General features: G+C 44.1%; 1 protein-coding gene across 2 annotated transcripts; it reads right to left on the bottom strand.

Annotated features, from left to right (window-relative positions):
- Positions 1-376: 376 nt before the first annotated feature.
- On the bottom strand, positions 377-16,329 carry SH2D1A (SH2 domain containing 1A). 2 transcript variants are annotated; one of them, XM_037408244.1, is made up of 4 exons: positions 16,051-16,327; positions 3,452-3,515; positions 958-1,093; positions 377-602 (listed from the first exon to the last, which is right to left on the bottom strand). In XM_037408244.1, the coding sequence occupies exons 1-4, from the start codon at positions 16,185-16,187 to the stop codon at positions 562-564; spliced, it is 378 nt and encodes a 125-aa protein (XP_037264141.1). In that variant the 5' UTR covers positions 16,188-16,327; the 3' UTR covers positions 377-561. The 2 variants fall into 2 exon arrangements, with proteins under 2 accessions (XP_037264141.1, XP_037264140.1); XM_037408243.1 differs by having other exon boundaries at positions 377-1,093; positions 16,051-16,329.
- Between the last annotated feature and the right edge of the window lie 764 nt (positions 16,330-17,093).

Here is a 17,093-nt window from a genome sequence, read left to right on the forward strand (position 1 = left end):
GCAGCAGTGGCCAGTTCTGCTGAGCTACAGGGCAGAGCACCTGGCGTCATGGGAAATCAGTTAGTGGGGATCCTTACGGTGCACTTCTGGAGTATCTTTAGGAACTCTGTGAATGACACACAGCCCACCCAAGGCAAGGACACTTCAACGTAAGCAATTTGCCTAAGGGTATAAAAGGGGACTTGCTCAATTCTGCATACATGTCAACCAGAACAATGCAAAGCAGAGTCCAAAGTTAAGTAATGTAAAATTAGTACCAAATTATTAATTAGGAACTAAACTTGAAGTGAAAAATGTCTTGTACTTGAGAGTACAAAGAGGGGAAAAAAAGACATTACACTATTTAGTAGTTGATATTTTTTTATCCTCTCTTAGAAAAAAAAAATCAAAGCATTCTGAAACGTAAAACTTCTAAATTTTGAGCTATAAATTCTATGAAATACACATTTCTGCAAATGTTACAAGAAAACTCATGGAGTTGTATTAACTATCATATAAATCATTCTGTTCTAGAGCACGGACACTGGAAGATATGGTTATGTCACATTTGGGGAAATGCCTTCATGACGGCTGCAGGTGGAAGCCATGGTCTTCATTTTTCCCTAAGAAAAATAATCACAAAGCTATGAAAGGGTGAACACCACAAGAAAATGGACAGATCAGAAGGTTCATCCCTACAAGAACAAGGGTGCTGGGCAGGGAAGGTAGCCACCGCTGGTATAGCACTCAGGAAACCATATCCAAAATCGATTTTCTCATCACATTGACAGGCCCCATCCCTAACGAGCACCTGAGTGCCAGCATTTCAATCCCACAGGAGCAAAGTCAGGGCACATTTTTGGCAATGTCACCCTATTAGTTCAGACCAAAGATGCAAATAACTCTAAGCCCTTCATCCACACCGCCACGGAGGACTCTGCTCAGTCACAGCTGAGGCTCCCTCTGCCCCACGAGTACCTGGTGGGTATTTGGTGTTCACGTCCTTGACAACTGGGTGCTTCAGGGGTGTTATGATGCCTTGGTCGGGTTTCTGGAAGGCCGAGATGAGGTTGTGCATTTTCCGAAAGAGCCTCCGGTGGACCCCGGGCGCTGTCTGAGAAGCCAAAGAGTGAGAGGTGAGAGGGGATGCTGGGTGCTGAGCGCCTGCGCTGCCCTCCGGGCCCTGGCACAGAAACCATGTCCTCAGAAAGGCACACACGCACCTCAGGAAAGGAGCCAGCCCTTCAGCTGGACCCCCTGATGTGCCAACTTCAAATGAGTCAATGAGCTGTGCTGCTCTGCTCCTCCCCCGCGCATCGCTGCCCCCCTGCTCTAAGGGGGCTTCCAGCAGGGTGCTGATAGAAGCCTGGGAGAGGGACAGTTTCTTAATCACTGCAAGAGCAACCCACAGCCTGCCGTGCTCGTCAGGCAAATTCCCAAGTGATCTTGCGCTGTTTCTGGCCCTGATTTATTGCAGCCAGTGATTTAACCTCCAGCCTGGGGTTTATCGGTAAGATACTTCCAGCCTGGAAATACCAGTACGACAACCCACAGAGCTACCTAGCACTTACGGGGAGGGGAAGTCCTTACACCACCAAGTTCAGGCATGGACACAGCCTCTTCTCAAGCCTTGCACTGAGCATTCAGTGCTGGGTTACGACTTCATTGAGTACTCCTGTCTACCTCTTGTACAAAGGCAGTGGCAAAAATCTTACCTGTTTATTAAAAGTGGGAGGTTTTCTATCTTTCTGCATTAGAATCTTTTCAAACGCTGTGAAACAAAACTGTGTCTGCTTTTAATCAAAAATCCAATGTTGCTGTTAAACCCTTGAAGGCATTTTTGTAATAACCCCTCCCCACCAAAGCCATGGGGTGACAAGCATAGGTCCTGCCAGCGTAGTCCCATTCAAGGGACACTGTCTCACCCAGCAGTCACGAACTAAATCCTGCCTCACTGGCACCAGCTGGAGCCTTCACACTGGCTGGGGTTTTACCAGCACAGTTTTAATTTCCCTGCCTTGTCCTTGAAAGATGGGTATGACCTGAGCTTGCTCAGAGACTAACCAGCCACAGGGAAGGAAGCAGAGACAAGAAAGCACCAGCTGCAGCTGGAGCCTCTTTCGGCCTTGGAGGCACAGTTCGTGGGGTTGAGTTGGATTTAGGCTGCTGTTTCTAACAGCTGAGGCCAGCGTGGTCTTAGCAACATTTACTCCAAGGTTTCTGTTTGCCTAAAGGAAGGTTTGGTGTCGTGGGTCTGTAGCTAGCACCTTTCCCTGCAGAGGATGTATTGAGAGTCCTGGGCCTTCAGGACATCTACGCTGTGAAACACATGAGGTTTGTCTACGATACAGCGAGGGAAAGCCCAAGACCCATATGCAGGAAGCCAGTGGAGGTCGTGGTGAGGGAGTTGTAGCAGGCCTATATAACACCAGAAAGAAACCTCACTGCAGATGCTGTCATTACCTGGAGCCAAAGCAGGCTGCAGCCTCACTCAGGGAATTATCCTCCACAGGTGGATGTCCCTGGGGTCCTGGCATCCTTTCTGAGACACCAGAGTTTGCCCTGGCATGCCGGACACAGGACCACCCCATCCTGTCCTGAAAACCCTCCTACAGGGTGCTCCCAACACCTTACAGGAACGAGCGAGCAGATTCTTCCTGGGTACCATCCCCAAAAGTGACACAGATAATTATTTACTCTGCAGTAATGTGAGTCACTTTTACTCCCCGATCTGCTTCTGAGTAACCCCAGGAATCAGTCTTATCTTCCAGAGCACTGCAACCACTTCTATTATAATAACGGCCAAGGAATTATGTCTGACTAGAAATTATTTAATGTTTGTAATCAGTGTTCATTAACGTGCAAACAGAAAGCTAACTACAAATTAATACACAGAGTACATCAAAGAACAAGACCTTCGTAAAAGAAATACAGGTTTGCATCCTAATTCTACCACCCCAAATAGTTGTCTGCATTGCAAATGGTGTTATTCTACACTTGAGTTACCAGTTTCTTAGCAGATGGGTGAAAATGTATTTTGCATCAAGTTTTGGCTACCCTATATATGTTTTGCACCTGTGATGAAATAATGTGGAGAGAAATTAACTTTAAAACACTGTAGATTGAAAATCATTTCCTTAAATATTCTGACATTAATGGTACGTGGGATAGAAGAGAACAGATTGTACTTGTCAAATTATAAAAACATAATATTTTTGCCGTTTGAAATGATGCAAAATAATGCACTGTTGCATTATGCAGCAGCTGAAATGTAACAGGGAATTAATTCATGAGTTCAAGACTGTCAGAAGTAACACCAAGACATCTTAGTGATGGGCACACTCAAGACTGATTACCTTCGATGAAAACCAGACTATGCACAAACATGAATAATTTTAATATATTTCATTAAATCAATATGAACATCAAACAGGATGTAGAAATTTTCAGAAGAGAAATGAGAAATACACACCTCAGCACTCCAGGATCCAGTTTCTGTCTTGGACACTCTATAGGTATAAACGTAACCCTGATGCCTGTAGGGAAAAAAAAACCCAAAAAATCAACAGGTAGTTATTACTCACTTCTACTGTCAGGTTTCACAATAGGTATACTCTGCTACGTGGGAGTCAGTTCATCTGCTAACATTCCTTGAAAATAAATTTACCCATAAAGGCTCTGCATAGATAAAGAAACTGAGACTCGGGTCAGAAGCAGTGTTCAACCCGCTAGGTTCTTTGTGGATGAGAGGGACAGGTCTGACTCAGATCTAGTTTAGCAATATTTGGTTATTCTAGGTTGTGATATTGCTTTCATTCCTGCCTCAACATTATATTTTTTTTTCTTTTTTTCAGTGATCTCCTTTTACTGACACATACCAGGCATACTTTCCCTGGAAAAGGAGAAGGTGTAGTATTGGCAGCTAGCATTACTGTATTGTAATCCATTTAAATGCAGGTGTTCCCAGAAGCAAGAGCATGAGTGTAATTTATTTGGAAAGCTAGACGCACAAAACAAGGCAAATTGCTCTTTGCATTTGCTGTACGTTCCTAATTCTCAAATACTGATAAGGGAGACTTACAAGAGCGTGGAATCTTCCTTCTTTTTAACTCTAATTTGAGTCCTTTGAGAATAAGGAGACATACACTAATAAGACATACTCATGTCCAGAGTCAGTCTTGCTTCCCTTACGAACCCAACACAGTGAATAATTTACATGGTAGATTATTATACCAATATCCAAAAATTTAACTCAGAAGTGGAGACAATTGGCAGTAGTTCCGTGGGTGCAATATCAGTTTAGATGGTATCAGATAAGGAAGACTGTATTTCACACTACACAGGTTTACATGAATACACAGCAGGATTTTAGGGACCATTCCCTATTTCAGCATCAATTCCCATTCTTGAGAAAGCAGAAAAATATTATCTTTCTTTCCAATTATACATGGTGTTATAGTAGTTACTACAAAATAGCAGAAACCATCAATGACACAGATACCATATGATTGCAATTACTTACGCTCCGTGTCATGGCTCCTAGATAAATTCTTGTTAAAAAGTCATTACATCAACCTTTGCAAAGCAGTGTCTGATATAATTTAACCCAAGCAGGAAGTTGTTAACAGTTGTCACACTGCTACAACCCCACGAAGTGGGAGAAAAAATGCTTGTCGTGATTTGTGAGCTCTGCCCCCACCACTCGACTCCCACCGTGATTAAATACAGCGGCAGAAGACAAAGACACAGGCCGTCCCCTCCCGTCGGGGCTGCTGCGGGTGCAAATGGCCTGTGCAGCCACCGAGACACTGCCCTCCTCCTCGGTATGGGGGTGCCCGACGTAGCCCCACAGTCCTGCCACCACCTCATCCCTCTCTTTGTGTTAACCAGAGACACAACTTTCCACCTGGCACCGGTTGGCCGTGAAAAGTGACCGGCCATGCTGGCTTCTTGGAAACAGCCACTGGAGCATCACTTCCCCCAGCAAGCGCAGCTGCTGTGGTCCCTGAAGGGTTTCATGGGCCCAGAAAGGGCTCTTGGGATAGGGGTGTGAGCAACCCGCTGCAGCTGCGGGAGGAGGGAAGGACATGGCAGGACAACACTGTTCTCCTGTCCATGCCATGGCATCGTGGTCACTGGTGTTTGAGGCCACAGCTCAAGCCCCGTTGCTTAAATGCACATCCCTCTAAGCCACTGCATATGCTCATGTTCAGGGAATCCAACGTCTCCCATCGGGGTCCTTAAATAACCTCGTACCATCACGTCCTTCCCTAACACCTGGGAGAGCTGTGCCTGTATTGACAGGATATCACGAGCAGCTGATGTTCACATTAACCTTTTCTCTCTAGACATCACAAGGGGCTCTCCTGCACTTATGTATGTAGCATGCCAGCCAATATATGATTAATCAAACTACAGCCCACAGTGGGAAACATCGAAGAGACCATGACATTTTATCCCCTTTCTTTGAAGGGGATATTTGGCGATATCTGCAGCCATTTGGGTTTTTTTCAAGCCTTAAAAACAACAGAATCAGTATGTAAAAATCTAAAACTCACTCTCTCGCCTCCTGTTTTTATTAGTTCACTGTACATTTTACCCATGCTTGGTCTTGGCTGCCCAAAAGCATTCTGACTGGCTCAGTCTCTTTAAAATCTGATTTTCCCACAAATGGCTCAGTTGCCTGGAAAGCTACCATCTGCTGTTGCTTTCATCATTTTCTCTACCCAAGAGATTGCATGACTGGAAGTGGTTGAGGGGTTGGGGTGCTGCCCTGACTCTGAAATGTCTGATGGCTTTCAGCACTCTGCCAGGAGGATTTACTAAGCTGTATAAATTGAAAAATAGAGGTCAGATAAAGTAATATTCAGGGCCAAAGCAGGGTAAGGTATAAGATAGGCACCTATCCTGCATTTTGCAGAAAATTCCACTGTAAGATATTTCAACCAAGTCCAGAGATGGCACAAAGGATGGCTCAGATTAAAAACTCACAAGATACAGAAAATGGAACAAGAATTTGGGAACACGAATGCTTTGAGTGCAGTGTGGAGGATGGGAGGAGTAAGATATTGCTGTCACAGCCTTGTGAGGGACAAGTGAGATCTCTCCACTCACCTGGCAAATGTACATTGTTTTCCCAGAGGAGGAAAGACCTGAAGGGGTTCACTGTGCTTAAGCTGAAAAACACAGCAGCAGCACCTGCTGTCGGCTCTGAAGCCATCAGTGATCACAGCCCACCGTGTAGGTGGAAGATGGCCCAGGACGGCCACACCTGCTTCTTCAAAGGGAATGCACATGGTGGGGTGCATTTTGTTAAGAAGGGGAACAGCCAGATCTTCCCAACTACTTTCCACTGGGATCTTTGTTTCCACAGAATGAATTACAGCACTTCTGATAAATACTCTCCCAACGAGTGTGATCTTATCAAAACTTTCTGTTAAGCAGCAGGAACTTACTTCATTACCACTTCAAAGAGCTTTTTACCTTCCACGTGTGAGTGACATGGTTTTGATGAGCCAAGTTCTCTTTACTGCTGCATGGGCACAGCCTCCCATGAGAAAGGATTTTATGATTCAAACTACCCAACATTAACTGAGATCAGTGTGGACCGAAGGAAGCTCAAGGTGTTTTCCTTAAAACAAAGATTAAATACAAAAATTAAAATTGAGATTGTGTAGAACATTCCCTTCCAAAGAGCAAAACACGTAACACCGGGCAAAAGCAGGTGGAAAAGTGCAGTTACTGGAGCTTAGATCTCAGGAGATGAGAAATTCCGCAGCCACCATGAAGGGACAGCTCAGATTTCTACATTTCACTCCATCCATGGCAGATAAAAGCTCCTACTGTGACACAATGTTCCTGTATGTGGTGTGGCCATGAAGCTAAAGCCAAAAATCAAACACCATGGGCATGGTGCTAGTCACTGGGTATGTCTCACACAGCTTATGCTCTGAGGCCATTACCTGGTGACACGCAAGCCAGGTCCACCTCTCAGTGTTCCAGACTCATCTCTCGGCCAGACAAAATCAACAGGAGACGGACACATGTCACTGAGAGAAGGATTTCAGAGAGTGCTCTTCCAGTGACACTGGCATACCAGTGTATCTTGGAGGAGGACCAGCTTTTGACACCCGAGCAAAGACCCAGGGGAGGGGTCCCCCATCCCTTCATCTAGCCCAAGGACGGCCGCAAGCCTCACGATTGCAAAGCTCCGCTTTCACGCCAGTGAAGCTCAAGGGACGGCAGCAATTGTGAAATAACAGCTTGATGAATGAGGCACTATAAATTTTTGATCAAAGGCAAAAAATGCCAAAATGCTGATGAGAGGAAGCAGAAAACAGCCATTGCTGTAAGGACAATATTGAATAGCACTTACAAAAGAGCTGTTTAGTCACCACTGATGATATTTTTATGTCATTTCACTTATTTTTTCATCTCCACAACAAAGAATATCTTATACCAGCTGGGAACTGCGCTAGCGCTGTCTCTGTTGCAATACCGTTGCTGGGAAAACTTTGTCAAAGGAAAATCTAGAAAAAGTTGCAATTACAGGAAACAGTCTGCTTTATATTATAGGCTTTTTTCTTTATAGCTAGATAATTCCTCACAAAGAGCTACAAAGGCATCATTCACAGATGACATAATGAGACAGCATCTGTCTACCTGTCCTCTCCACTCCTCCTCTTCAACTGTGATCAGACTTGTTAAAACTGCATTTACTTTAACAGGTGAATAATTACAATCTTCTGCACCACTGAAATAGCCAGAGGATATTAGCTGCATGCTGAAGATTAAAATTAACCATGACGATTCAGCTGCACGGTATATTTAAAAATTATTTCCAAATGTTTTGTATCTCAGTTGGGAAATTTTATTAATCTAATTTGTATTCATTTCTGGGTCCAAAATGGAACCAATATAGAGGAAGAAAGACAGAGAGACAAGGAAAAGCCATGTCAGCAATAAATGACATCAATTTCTTCCTCTTTACACAACTTTGTCTTCTGATGTCTTTGCACTGTATCAGTCAGCTCTTCTTACCTGGTATATCTGCATCCTGACCTTACCTTGGAATGTCACTTTACAATATCAATTAAGAACCAGACAGTGGCGTGGCTGACAAACAGTGGTTCTGAGCATTGTATACTGCCCATAATCCGTTTCTTTCAGACTGAATCTGTGTTTCTTAGGTATTTGCTTAAATCTTATTTAAAGATGGAGAATGCAGAAGTACCATAAAAGGGGACAAGTTAGGGAAAACAATGATTTTCCCACGTTAAAAAAAAAATTATATAAATCTTCCAATTGTTGGAGGGGATTGCCCAGTTTTTAGAGTAAGACATAAAGTTTGTTTGAGGGAAGGTATATCTCTTGCAGCCTCTGATAGAAAGCAGTGGTGGCTGTCTAGGCTGCAAGAGAGGTGCTTTCTGATGGTTGTTAGCAGCATAGCCGCGCCGTGCCTGGGCTGGCTGGGCTGTGGGCACTCAGCTAAGCAGGGTCCTTGATCTCAAGCCACGAGGGCTGCACACACATTGCCTGGCCTGGATTAGCAGGGGAAAAAAACAGAAAAAAAACCAGAAGGTGATTCAGATTGGGCATCTTGGAAAGGAAGATGGGGACTGAGTGGGGTGGATGAGGAAGGAAAGGGGACCCATGTCTATGCAAGCTGGGCAAGGAAGCAGCAATGAAAATCCAATCCCTGGGAGAGAGTAAGACTAAATGAGTAAGGAAGGGAAAATACCAAGGTGAAGCGTGAGGGGGCTTGAACTGGGAGCACTACAAAATGCTGGAGGGCTGAAAAGGCCAGGAATAGTAGATGGAAGGTTTGGAAACAGAAGATGTATGAAACAAGGAAACAGCCCTCAGCAATGCAAGCAAAGTCAACAGGTTATACAGAGTAACACTGGGTAGTCTCAAAACCCATCCCTGTACCCCTCACACTGGGAACCCAAAGCTAAAGGGTGCTGCAGGCCTGAGCCTCCTGTGTCACATTTGCTCTCATGTGAAATAGAGTTAAACTCTTCATCACACAAACTGAGATAATGCTTAGAAACTGCTTAATGTTATGGAGATGAGTACTACTAATGCTGTAGAGATGAGTACTACAGGAGGGCTCATAGGGACTCAGTGCTTTCAGAGTGGGGGGGGGGGTGTCAATGGCGTGCAGCAGATAATCTAGTGAGCATGAGAGGTCAGGCTGCAGCTGCTTCTGCCTTATCCAGAGGTGTTTGATGCAGGATGTTTGTGGATCACCTCATGAATGCCCAGAGGGACCATCAGGCTGCCTCCTAGTGCGGAACCCCGGACCAAGAACGTAGGCAATGGCATGGGCATCACAGTGGCTACTGAGATGGGCAATGGTTACCACAGAGCCAAAACTCGTGAGGCTGGGGGACTCCACAGTACTGCCTGGGAGCCTGCACATCTCACGTGTGTGCTTATCAAGGTGTCCCCTGCCCAGGGTACCCCTGAGCTGCATGACCTCCCCCATGAAACAGAAGTGACAGCTGCCAAAATGATGCAACAGTCAATTCAGCCTCCCACTTAAACTTCTGGGTTTTTTTCAATTGTTATATTCTTGCTTGGTTTATTAATCATCGAAAGGCCAAAAGTCTTGTTATTTAATGTAGGAGAAAATCCTATTTAAGCTTACAGCTCCTCACTCTGTCCTGGAATTTGCATTTTCTGGTTGACAAGCAGCCTGGTTCTTGCCTTGTTTAGGTCTCAGGCATACAATCAAAGTACAGCAACTTAGCAATTACCACCCATCAGCTAACCCAAGCTGAAGAAATAGCATTCACATTGAGATGATGTGCAAGATACAAGCTCTGTGCCAGCAAGAGTGAATAAAATAGTTTAAATCAGTGTTTACAACATCTGAAAAGCCAAACAGTGTTACCGTAGCTTAACTCACAGCAGCAATCTGTACACACCCACCTGAGTTTATGCTTCTGTCACTGATTCCCCTACCAACGCTTCTTGTGGCAAAAATGTACCCATGATACTGAGTCAGTAACTAGTATTAGCTTGCCGCAATGCTGTAGCATTATAAAGCAAATACATTATCTTATTTTTCTCTTCTGAAATTAACAGAAGCTTGAAAGAGCAAGTCAAATCCTGTGAAATGCCTCTGAATTTACAGCCAATCTTCTGTGGAAGACTGTCAGTATCTTCACCACTTGAACACTCCTAACCATCAGAAGAAATGCTGCTGATTTACCTGAAAAGCCGTTCTGAGCAGGGTTTATGTTGGTCTGGTACAAGGGGATGCCAGCTAAAAGCAATGCTTTTGGGAATTTATTCAAATCTGAGATGCTAAACAGAAGGAAATTATGATGGGCTGGTAACTAAGCTTCATGTATTACCATGTCCTCCAGAACAGTACCTCACTTAGGTAAAACCACATGAAATCAGGTTATGTGGTGAAAATTCTTTCTTCAATTTATGCAAAACTCACAAGAACTGTAATAGATAAAACACTGTCAGTAGCCCTGTAAATGTTACTGTTTCATATTTCTATGAAATAGTTATTGGGGTTTTAGGGATTAATTCAGACCGACTATAAAATCCCTGAACCTGGAATCACTGTTGCAACCGACAGGAGCCTGTAGCGAGGTGGGGCCCCATCTCTTTTCCCAGTAACAAGCTACAGGACAAGAGGAAACAGCCTCAAGTTGGATAGATTGGATATTAGGAAAATTTTCTTCACCAAATGGGTTATTAAGCACTGGAACAGGCTGCCCAGGGAAACGGTTGAGCCATCATCCCTGGAGGTATTTAAAAGACGTGCAGATGTGGCACACAGGGACATGGTTTAGTGGTGGCCTTGGCAGTGCCAGGTTAACAGCTGGACAAGATGATCTTAAAGGTCTTTTCCCACCTAAACGATTCTATGATTGTACAAAACCAGGGTAGAGCCAACTTAGGTTCTGTTATCTAACAACTGTACCCACTCTGTCATTTAAGATTCAGTAGCGTAGCAGCTACCTACCAGTCAGGCTCTCTACCTTTGCAAAATCTTTCCAAGAAAAGCCACTGGAATACCTCAAGGCCATTACCCAAATTATTCTCAGGAAAGACAACGCTCACTCCAGTTAGCAGGGAGCTAAAATACTCACCTCAGTAGAATTTACCGTTGCGCTGTAGATATCTTTTTTTCAAAGCTGAAAATAGTGTGTGGTATTTACAATGCCAGCCTCGAATTGAGGGGCTCATCCCCAGAGAGAAGCTTTTGTTCCAAACTACATTTTAAACGGCGATGATTATTATGTGCAGTGTGGTAATAAATGCAATTATTCTGCCATTTCTATCAAAAATATTACATGGGAAACAAAAGAAATGCTAAGCTGAAGCTGGCTCGTGATCCTGTATTACACCTTCACGCTGTACAGCTGATACATCTGCTGCATCAGAAAGTTTCTGCACGTTGCCTGAACTTGTGCACCATGGTTACAGTCACAGAAGAAACAGCACAGGTAAAAACCGATAGGACTGCAGCCTATCCCTATTGCCATTACTGTTGCTTCAAGAGCTCTAAACAGCTTTCTATTCAGCTTTTGATTATTCTCCACAAATTGAATACAACACAGTACATGAACAGCTGGTTTCAAACAAATAATCTGAACACAGTTTGACAAGTATGTCATGTTTAGCTTACTTAAAGGTCTGAAACAACTACTAACATTCCAAGTCTTCTCAAGTATGTGAATTTTAAGACCCAAACTACAAATGCTTTATCTTTGCCAATTCAGGCATGAGCTGCTTGTTTCTGCATGTGTGCTCATATATCTGTAAAGGAGAGCGGTGCTTTTGGCACTCTCAGGCATTTTATTTATGCATTTTTCAGGCACAGTTTAAGAAGCTGCTCCTCGACCAGCCGCTGTTATTGTGGCCGGTGTCCCCTGTTGACTTCATTAGGAGTGGTGTGAACACAGGATTTCTGAGGGTGCTAAAAATGTCAAATGGGGTATTGAGCAAAGAGGAAACCAGACCAGTAAAGAAAGCTCCCTGGAACAATCAGGTTTTGATACAAAAACCCTGGTGTACTGTCTACAATGTTTACAGGTAAAATGTGTACAATTTTTAAAGCATATGCATTTCCTCTATCCCAGTTTTCAGGAACAGCAAAAATCTTCTTGCTTTCCAATGCAACCCTAAAATATTTCCAGGAAAAGATAGTGCTCCTCTGTTGACACATTCAAAACGCGGCGAAGAACATCCTTAAAATATATATTATCCATTTGATAATGGTATTAATAAAATTAAGATCTTGGTAGCATCTGATATTAGAAAGAGTTGCCAAAACCCGTAGGCAGCAACTCTGTAAGATTCCCAGGGGACACTATTGCAAATCAAAACCTTCTACTTTTCCATGCATGGTTTAATTGTGGTCTTAAAGTATTTATGAAAGCGCGTCCATTGTGCTTTGCCACAGCCACACCAAAAAACATTCTCTTTTTAAAGGCTTGCAGGCATGCCATCTGAACACTGTGACTTCGGGCAGCAGAAAGCAGCATTCGAGGAAGATAAAGCAAAACTTCAAGAGAAACAAAGAGCGAAAGCAGTTTTCCAGCCAAATGCTCCAACAACAAGGCCCTGCCTGCCGCAGTTACCCGTCTCTGTAGGTCAGGTTTTATGCCACTACCTGTCTCTTTTATGCTTGCCCTGTAAAATCAGTGTCATTTGCAAGGGATTCATGAAGTCTTTGACTCTTCTCCTCTTTAAAGGTCAGGGCTCCACTTTTTAATTGGAAAAGCAAAAGGTGAATGAGCCTGACCGTGAACACAGCAGCCCTAATTACGTGCCTTAAGAGGCTCCAGGACCGCTAAAATACGTTAGGGCTTGTGGGGGGTGCGGGGGGGGGTGGGGGGGAGTGGAACAGCATTACAAATTTATGCAGTTTCTTGGAAAAAGGAGGCGTTGTTTGAGCCTAAGCAATGCAGTGGCAATCGCAGGACTTATCAATTACTGTACCTGGAGCTGGAAGTGCAGAGCGACCACCTATGTGAGCGCAAGCTGGTGACAGTATTGTCATCCAAATATTTGTTTAATGACTTTTTTGATAAGTGTTTCTTTTCCCTTCATCAGAGCTATGCCTTTTAATTTTGACAACTCCCTTCTTCCCCCATAATGGAAAAAAAAAAAAAAAAAAACAACCCAAACCCTAGGAAGGCTTGGATCTGGGAAACAAGGGTTTAGGTTTGTTTTGTTTTACTTCTCCAGGGAAGTGCAGAGAAAGGGGAAAGACGACAGACTGAACATGTTTTGATTTTGGAAAAGATGATTTTTGTCTTTTTCTTTTCTAAGAGCAATAGAAACATCACTGGCAGTATGAAGCAGTTTCCCTTCTGTTAGAAATTGTCATTGGGAAGGTGTACATCTTTTTGTTTAGCTCTGATACTTATTGCAATATATCTAATGGCTGACCAGCTTTGTTTCTCATTTTCAAAGATCAATTCAGTATTTCCATTATATACATTATTTGCCTAATCTTGATATATCTAGGTATTCCTAGAGTGATCTTCAGCGTGAATTTTGAACCGAAATGTAAATTTCTGAATAACTCTGTGACTCCTCATAATTTCCATTATTTATTTAGAAGGAAGCATAAAAAGGCAGAAAAGTACTTACTCTTCCTTTTTTTTTTTCTTAAACAGTGAAAACAGCAACTGCATGTTTCCCTCAGTTTTTACTAGCGCTTTCACACACATACATGCTTGCTGCCTGTTTCATCTCTGTGCATGATGTTCAGACTGGAATCTGGGGGAGTTGGGTCTATTGGTTTATCTTGCCAAAGCCAGGCTTAGCATCCTCTATTGAATACATACCTACATTTCTCATACCTTCCCTACTAGCTCCTACAATCGCTCCCACTAAAGTGCTCTGCTTTGCTAAACTTTTGCCTGTCAAAGCACTTCTCTAGTTTATGGCCCACATTTCTTTAAACTGTCATTGCTATCTTCAGTGTGAGACCATTTCCTGGTATCTTTATGGTAACTGTCTCCAAAGTTATTGTGTGATATGTTGTTTACTGTATCTGCTATTTCTTACATAATGCTCTGAATTGAAATATTAAGAAGAATTGAAACCAAGACTTAGCTGTAGCATTTTTCAGCCACCTTTCTGTCTATATCAAATCATACTCATCATAACATTTTTCATTTTATTTATCTGGATTTATCCAAGATCCAGTTGAAAATTTCCCTTATAAAAAATTTATTGAGGATCTGTATTCTGTAAGAAGCCTGCCTAACATTTGCCAGTGATATTTTATGCTTTTACCCCTTTGTTTATAATATATATGTTTGAATGCAACACAACATATAGATGAGTGGCTCATAAATTCCAGAAACAATTAGGTAGGGTTCTGTTTCTTTCTGAAGTCTCTTTTCTTTTCCCCCAGAAATTGCACACATTTACAGTTAGCAATCCTTTCTGTTCTTCCTGTTCTCATCTTATATTTTTTTATTTCATTCATGAAATTTCTTCCAAAGGACGTAAACTACCATTAATAGAGCAAAAAATCCCAACTGATTGTGTTCGGATGAAAGACATTGTTACATACCTACATCAGGATTTAGACTAATGGGGGACTAATTTTAGGATCCTCTATTTTATTCCGCATTGTAACATTCTGCCTGATCATTTCTCTAATGCCTTAGTGTTTCACCTGCATTGAATGACTTCTGAGTGTTAAGGAGATGTATCACCATTTCCTCTGATGGTTATTTAAAAGAGATTCTGCTTTTATTGCCTATTCCCATCACAGGAATCATAGCACTCCTTATCTCTTGCTATGTCTGTTCGATTTTCATTTAACTCAAGATGCTTCTCATTTCCCATTTTTCAGCTAGCTGTTAGGGTATTTGTTAGGAGTAGCACCTAACTTGGTTCACCTTCTCATTTCACAAGAGAAGAAAAAAATACATCTTCTGCCACAAAGATCTTCCCTGAAAAGAAGGTTCTGTATTTCTGGGTTGCCTATAACCTTCTTGCATGCCTCCATTTACTGGTCTACAACAAGGGAATAACAACATGCACCCAGGGCTTAATTGCATATTGTTGGAAACATACTGAAGACATTTGGGGAAAACCTGACTTAGGACTCTTCTTCCTCTTCTGGATTTTTGGGGTTTTTTTTCCGGCTACATAAGTGCCCTCTGTTAGCTAATATCTTGCTGGCCCTAAAATGTATTCCTTCTTCTACTGAAGTGAGGCGCAAGTGTCTGTTTACCCTTGGTAGACACATCTTTGCCCTCTTGATGCAATGGTACTTCATTGCCCAGCATTATGTCTCAGGACTTTCAAACCTTCTGCTTTTGCCAGAAGTAGGGTAATTAAATTGCCTCATTAAAATGAGGTGCTATGCCTATGAAGTCCCCGAGCTCTCTCAGGGAAACAACTTCTCTACCCTCTCTTTGACACACCATCCCATCAGAACTTTCCCCTTTTACCAGGTTTGATGAAGCATTACCACTTAATTCGTTACCCACCAGTATTTCATGTACTTTACAGGTAGTTTACTCCAAGCCTAACGGCTTGTGGGGACACAGTCTGACCAAATGTCCTGAAGCAAAGGCACGTACTAGATGACAGCGATCCATGCTACCCTTCCTGATGACAAGGGACGCCAGGGATGTTGCTAAGCATGCCCATGAGCATGTTAGAGAAGCAGAAGACAATGGGCAGAAAGCAAGAGACTTATCCAGCACAAAGAGCAGCACACGGCATCCGGAGTCGACTCTTCTCCATGGCACCTCACTCATCCTTCCTATGTGCTCCAGACCTGCTTTCTCTTTCTGTTTTACGCCCATAGGAAGCACGGGCTCTGCAAGGCAAAACCTGCTCCCCTTCACTCTGCAAAGGACCCCACACCCCTTCTGCACCCCTCTGCCTTAAGTCAAGATGAAGGAACCAGAAGTCTCACACCTGTCTGCAAATGGTAACGTTAGAACGTATTTTGTCACCGTTATGTGGGAACAGACCGTACCATGGACATGAAGGCTGAAAACCAGCTACCACCCGACCAGCCCTTGCCAGCACCCCGCGTCCAGCCCCGCTGGCCTTACTCACAGCACGCAGAGGCAGTAGACTCCTGGGATGCTCTCACTGTCCCGCAGCAGGTAGCTGCCATCAGTGCCCGTTGCCAGCAGCAGCTTCTCCCCAGCCTCACGGGTGATACCACCATGGTAGATGGGCAGCGCATCCATGCCGGTGCCGGCTCCCACTGCAGGCAGCTCTCCCTGTGAACTGTGCTGCCTCCAACTGCTCCTCAGCTGTGCGCTCCCCTCAGCACCTCTGTCTCGGCAGCAGATGTAAACAGGATGTGTTCACACCTCTGAAGCCACCACGTAGGGTGAGACAGTGCTGAGGGAAGAGTGAGGAACGAGCGCAACCTTTTTGTGGGTTTTTTTTCCCCTTTTGGCCCTTCTTGTTTTCCTTTTTTGCAGGCTGTGACATCCTCACGGCGTCGCAGCTCGCGCCGCCACTTCACAGCCCACTCCCACCCCCCCCTGCAGCTCTCCCCTCAGCAGGGATGTGACATGGCAACATAGCGATGGCTGCGGGGCCAGTGGCCATGAGGGCAGGGAGGCCAAGACCGTGGCACTACTGCCACCAGGCACTTGTCCTTTCTGGCAATAACCCGAACAGGCACAAGGAAGAGCCCCAAAGGCCCTCTGCAAAGCAGGGATTATTTTTTACCCTTTTATTTTTCAAATCCCCAGGGGTGAGGAACTAGAGGAAGCAAGCTGGCCTCGCTGTCCCTGCCCCGCCAGGCCACTCACCTCAGGCTGTGGGCACCAAGCACGGCCCCTGCTCCATGGCAGCTGGTCCAGCACCCACAAACACTGGCTCCCAGATGGGTTTACCTCATAAGTTCTTGTTTTCATAGGCTTTAGTGTTTAATCACTGTTAACATCAAAAGTGCTCATTATTTCTGCTTGGAGGCAGGCAACAGCCAAGGAGGCCCCTCACATCCTCCCTGACACCATCCACACCACTATCACCTTCATGTGGTGCGTGAGTGGGTAGCCAAAATCCAGAAACATGTCTGAAAAAGCCATTTCTCCCACCTGCTGCGGTCACAAGCATTTCCTCAGTACGCTTGTCAGTTG

Source organism: Falco rusticolus, chromosome 14 (assembly GCF_015220075.1).
Source record: "Falco rusticolus isolate bFalRus1 chromosome 14, bFalRus1.pri, whole genome shotgun sequence".
Lineage (NCBI taxonomy): Eukaryota > Metazoa > Chordata > Aves > Falconiformes > Falconidae > Falco > Falco rusticolus.

Bases quoted from the DNA above. Each gene is read 5' to 3' on its own strand.
- SH2D1A (XM_037408243.1), bottom strand. From the start codon at position 16,187: ATGGATGCGCTGCCCATCTACCATGGTGGTATCACCCGTGAGGCTGGG. The intron at 3,516-16,050 runs GTGAGTAAGGCC...TTTTCCCTACAG, and splicing joins GTCTACTGCCTCTGCGTGCT to GCATCAGGGTTACGTTTATA. The intron at 1,094-3,451 runs GTGTGTATTTCT...TTGGCTTCTCAG, and splicing joins CTGGATCCTGGAGTGCTGAG to ACAGCGCCCGGGGTCCACCG.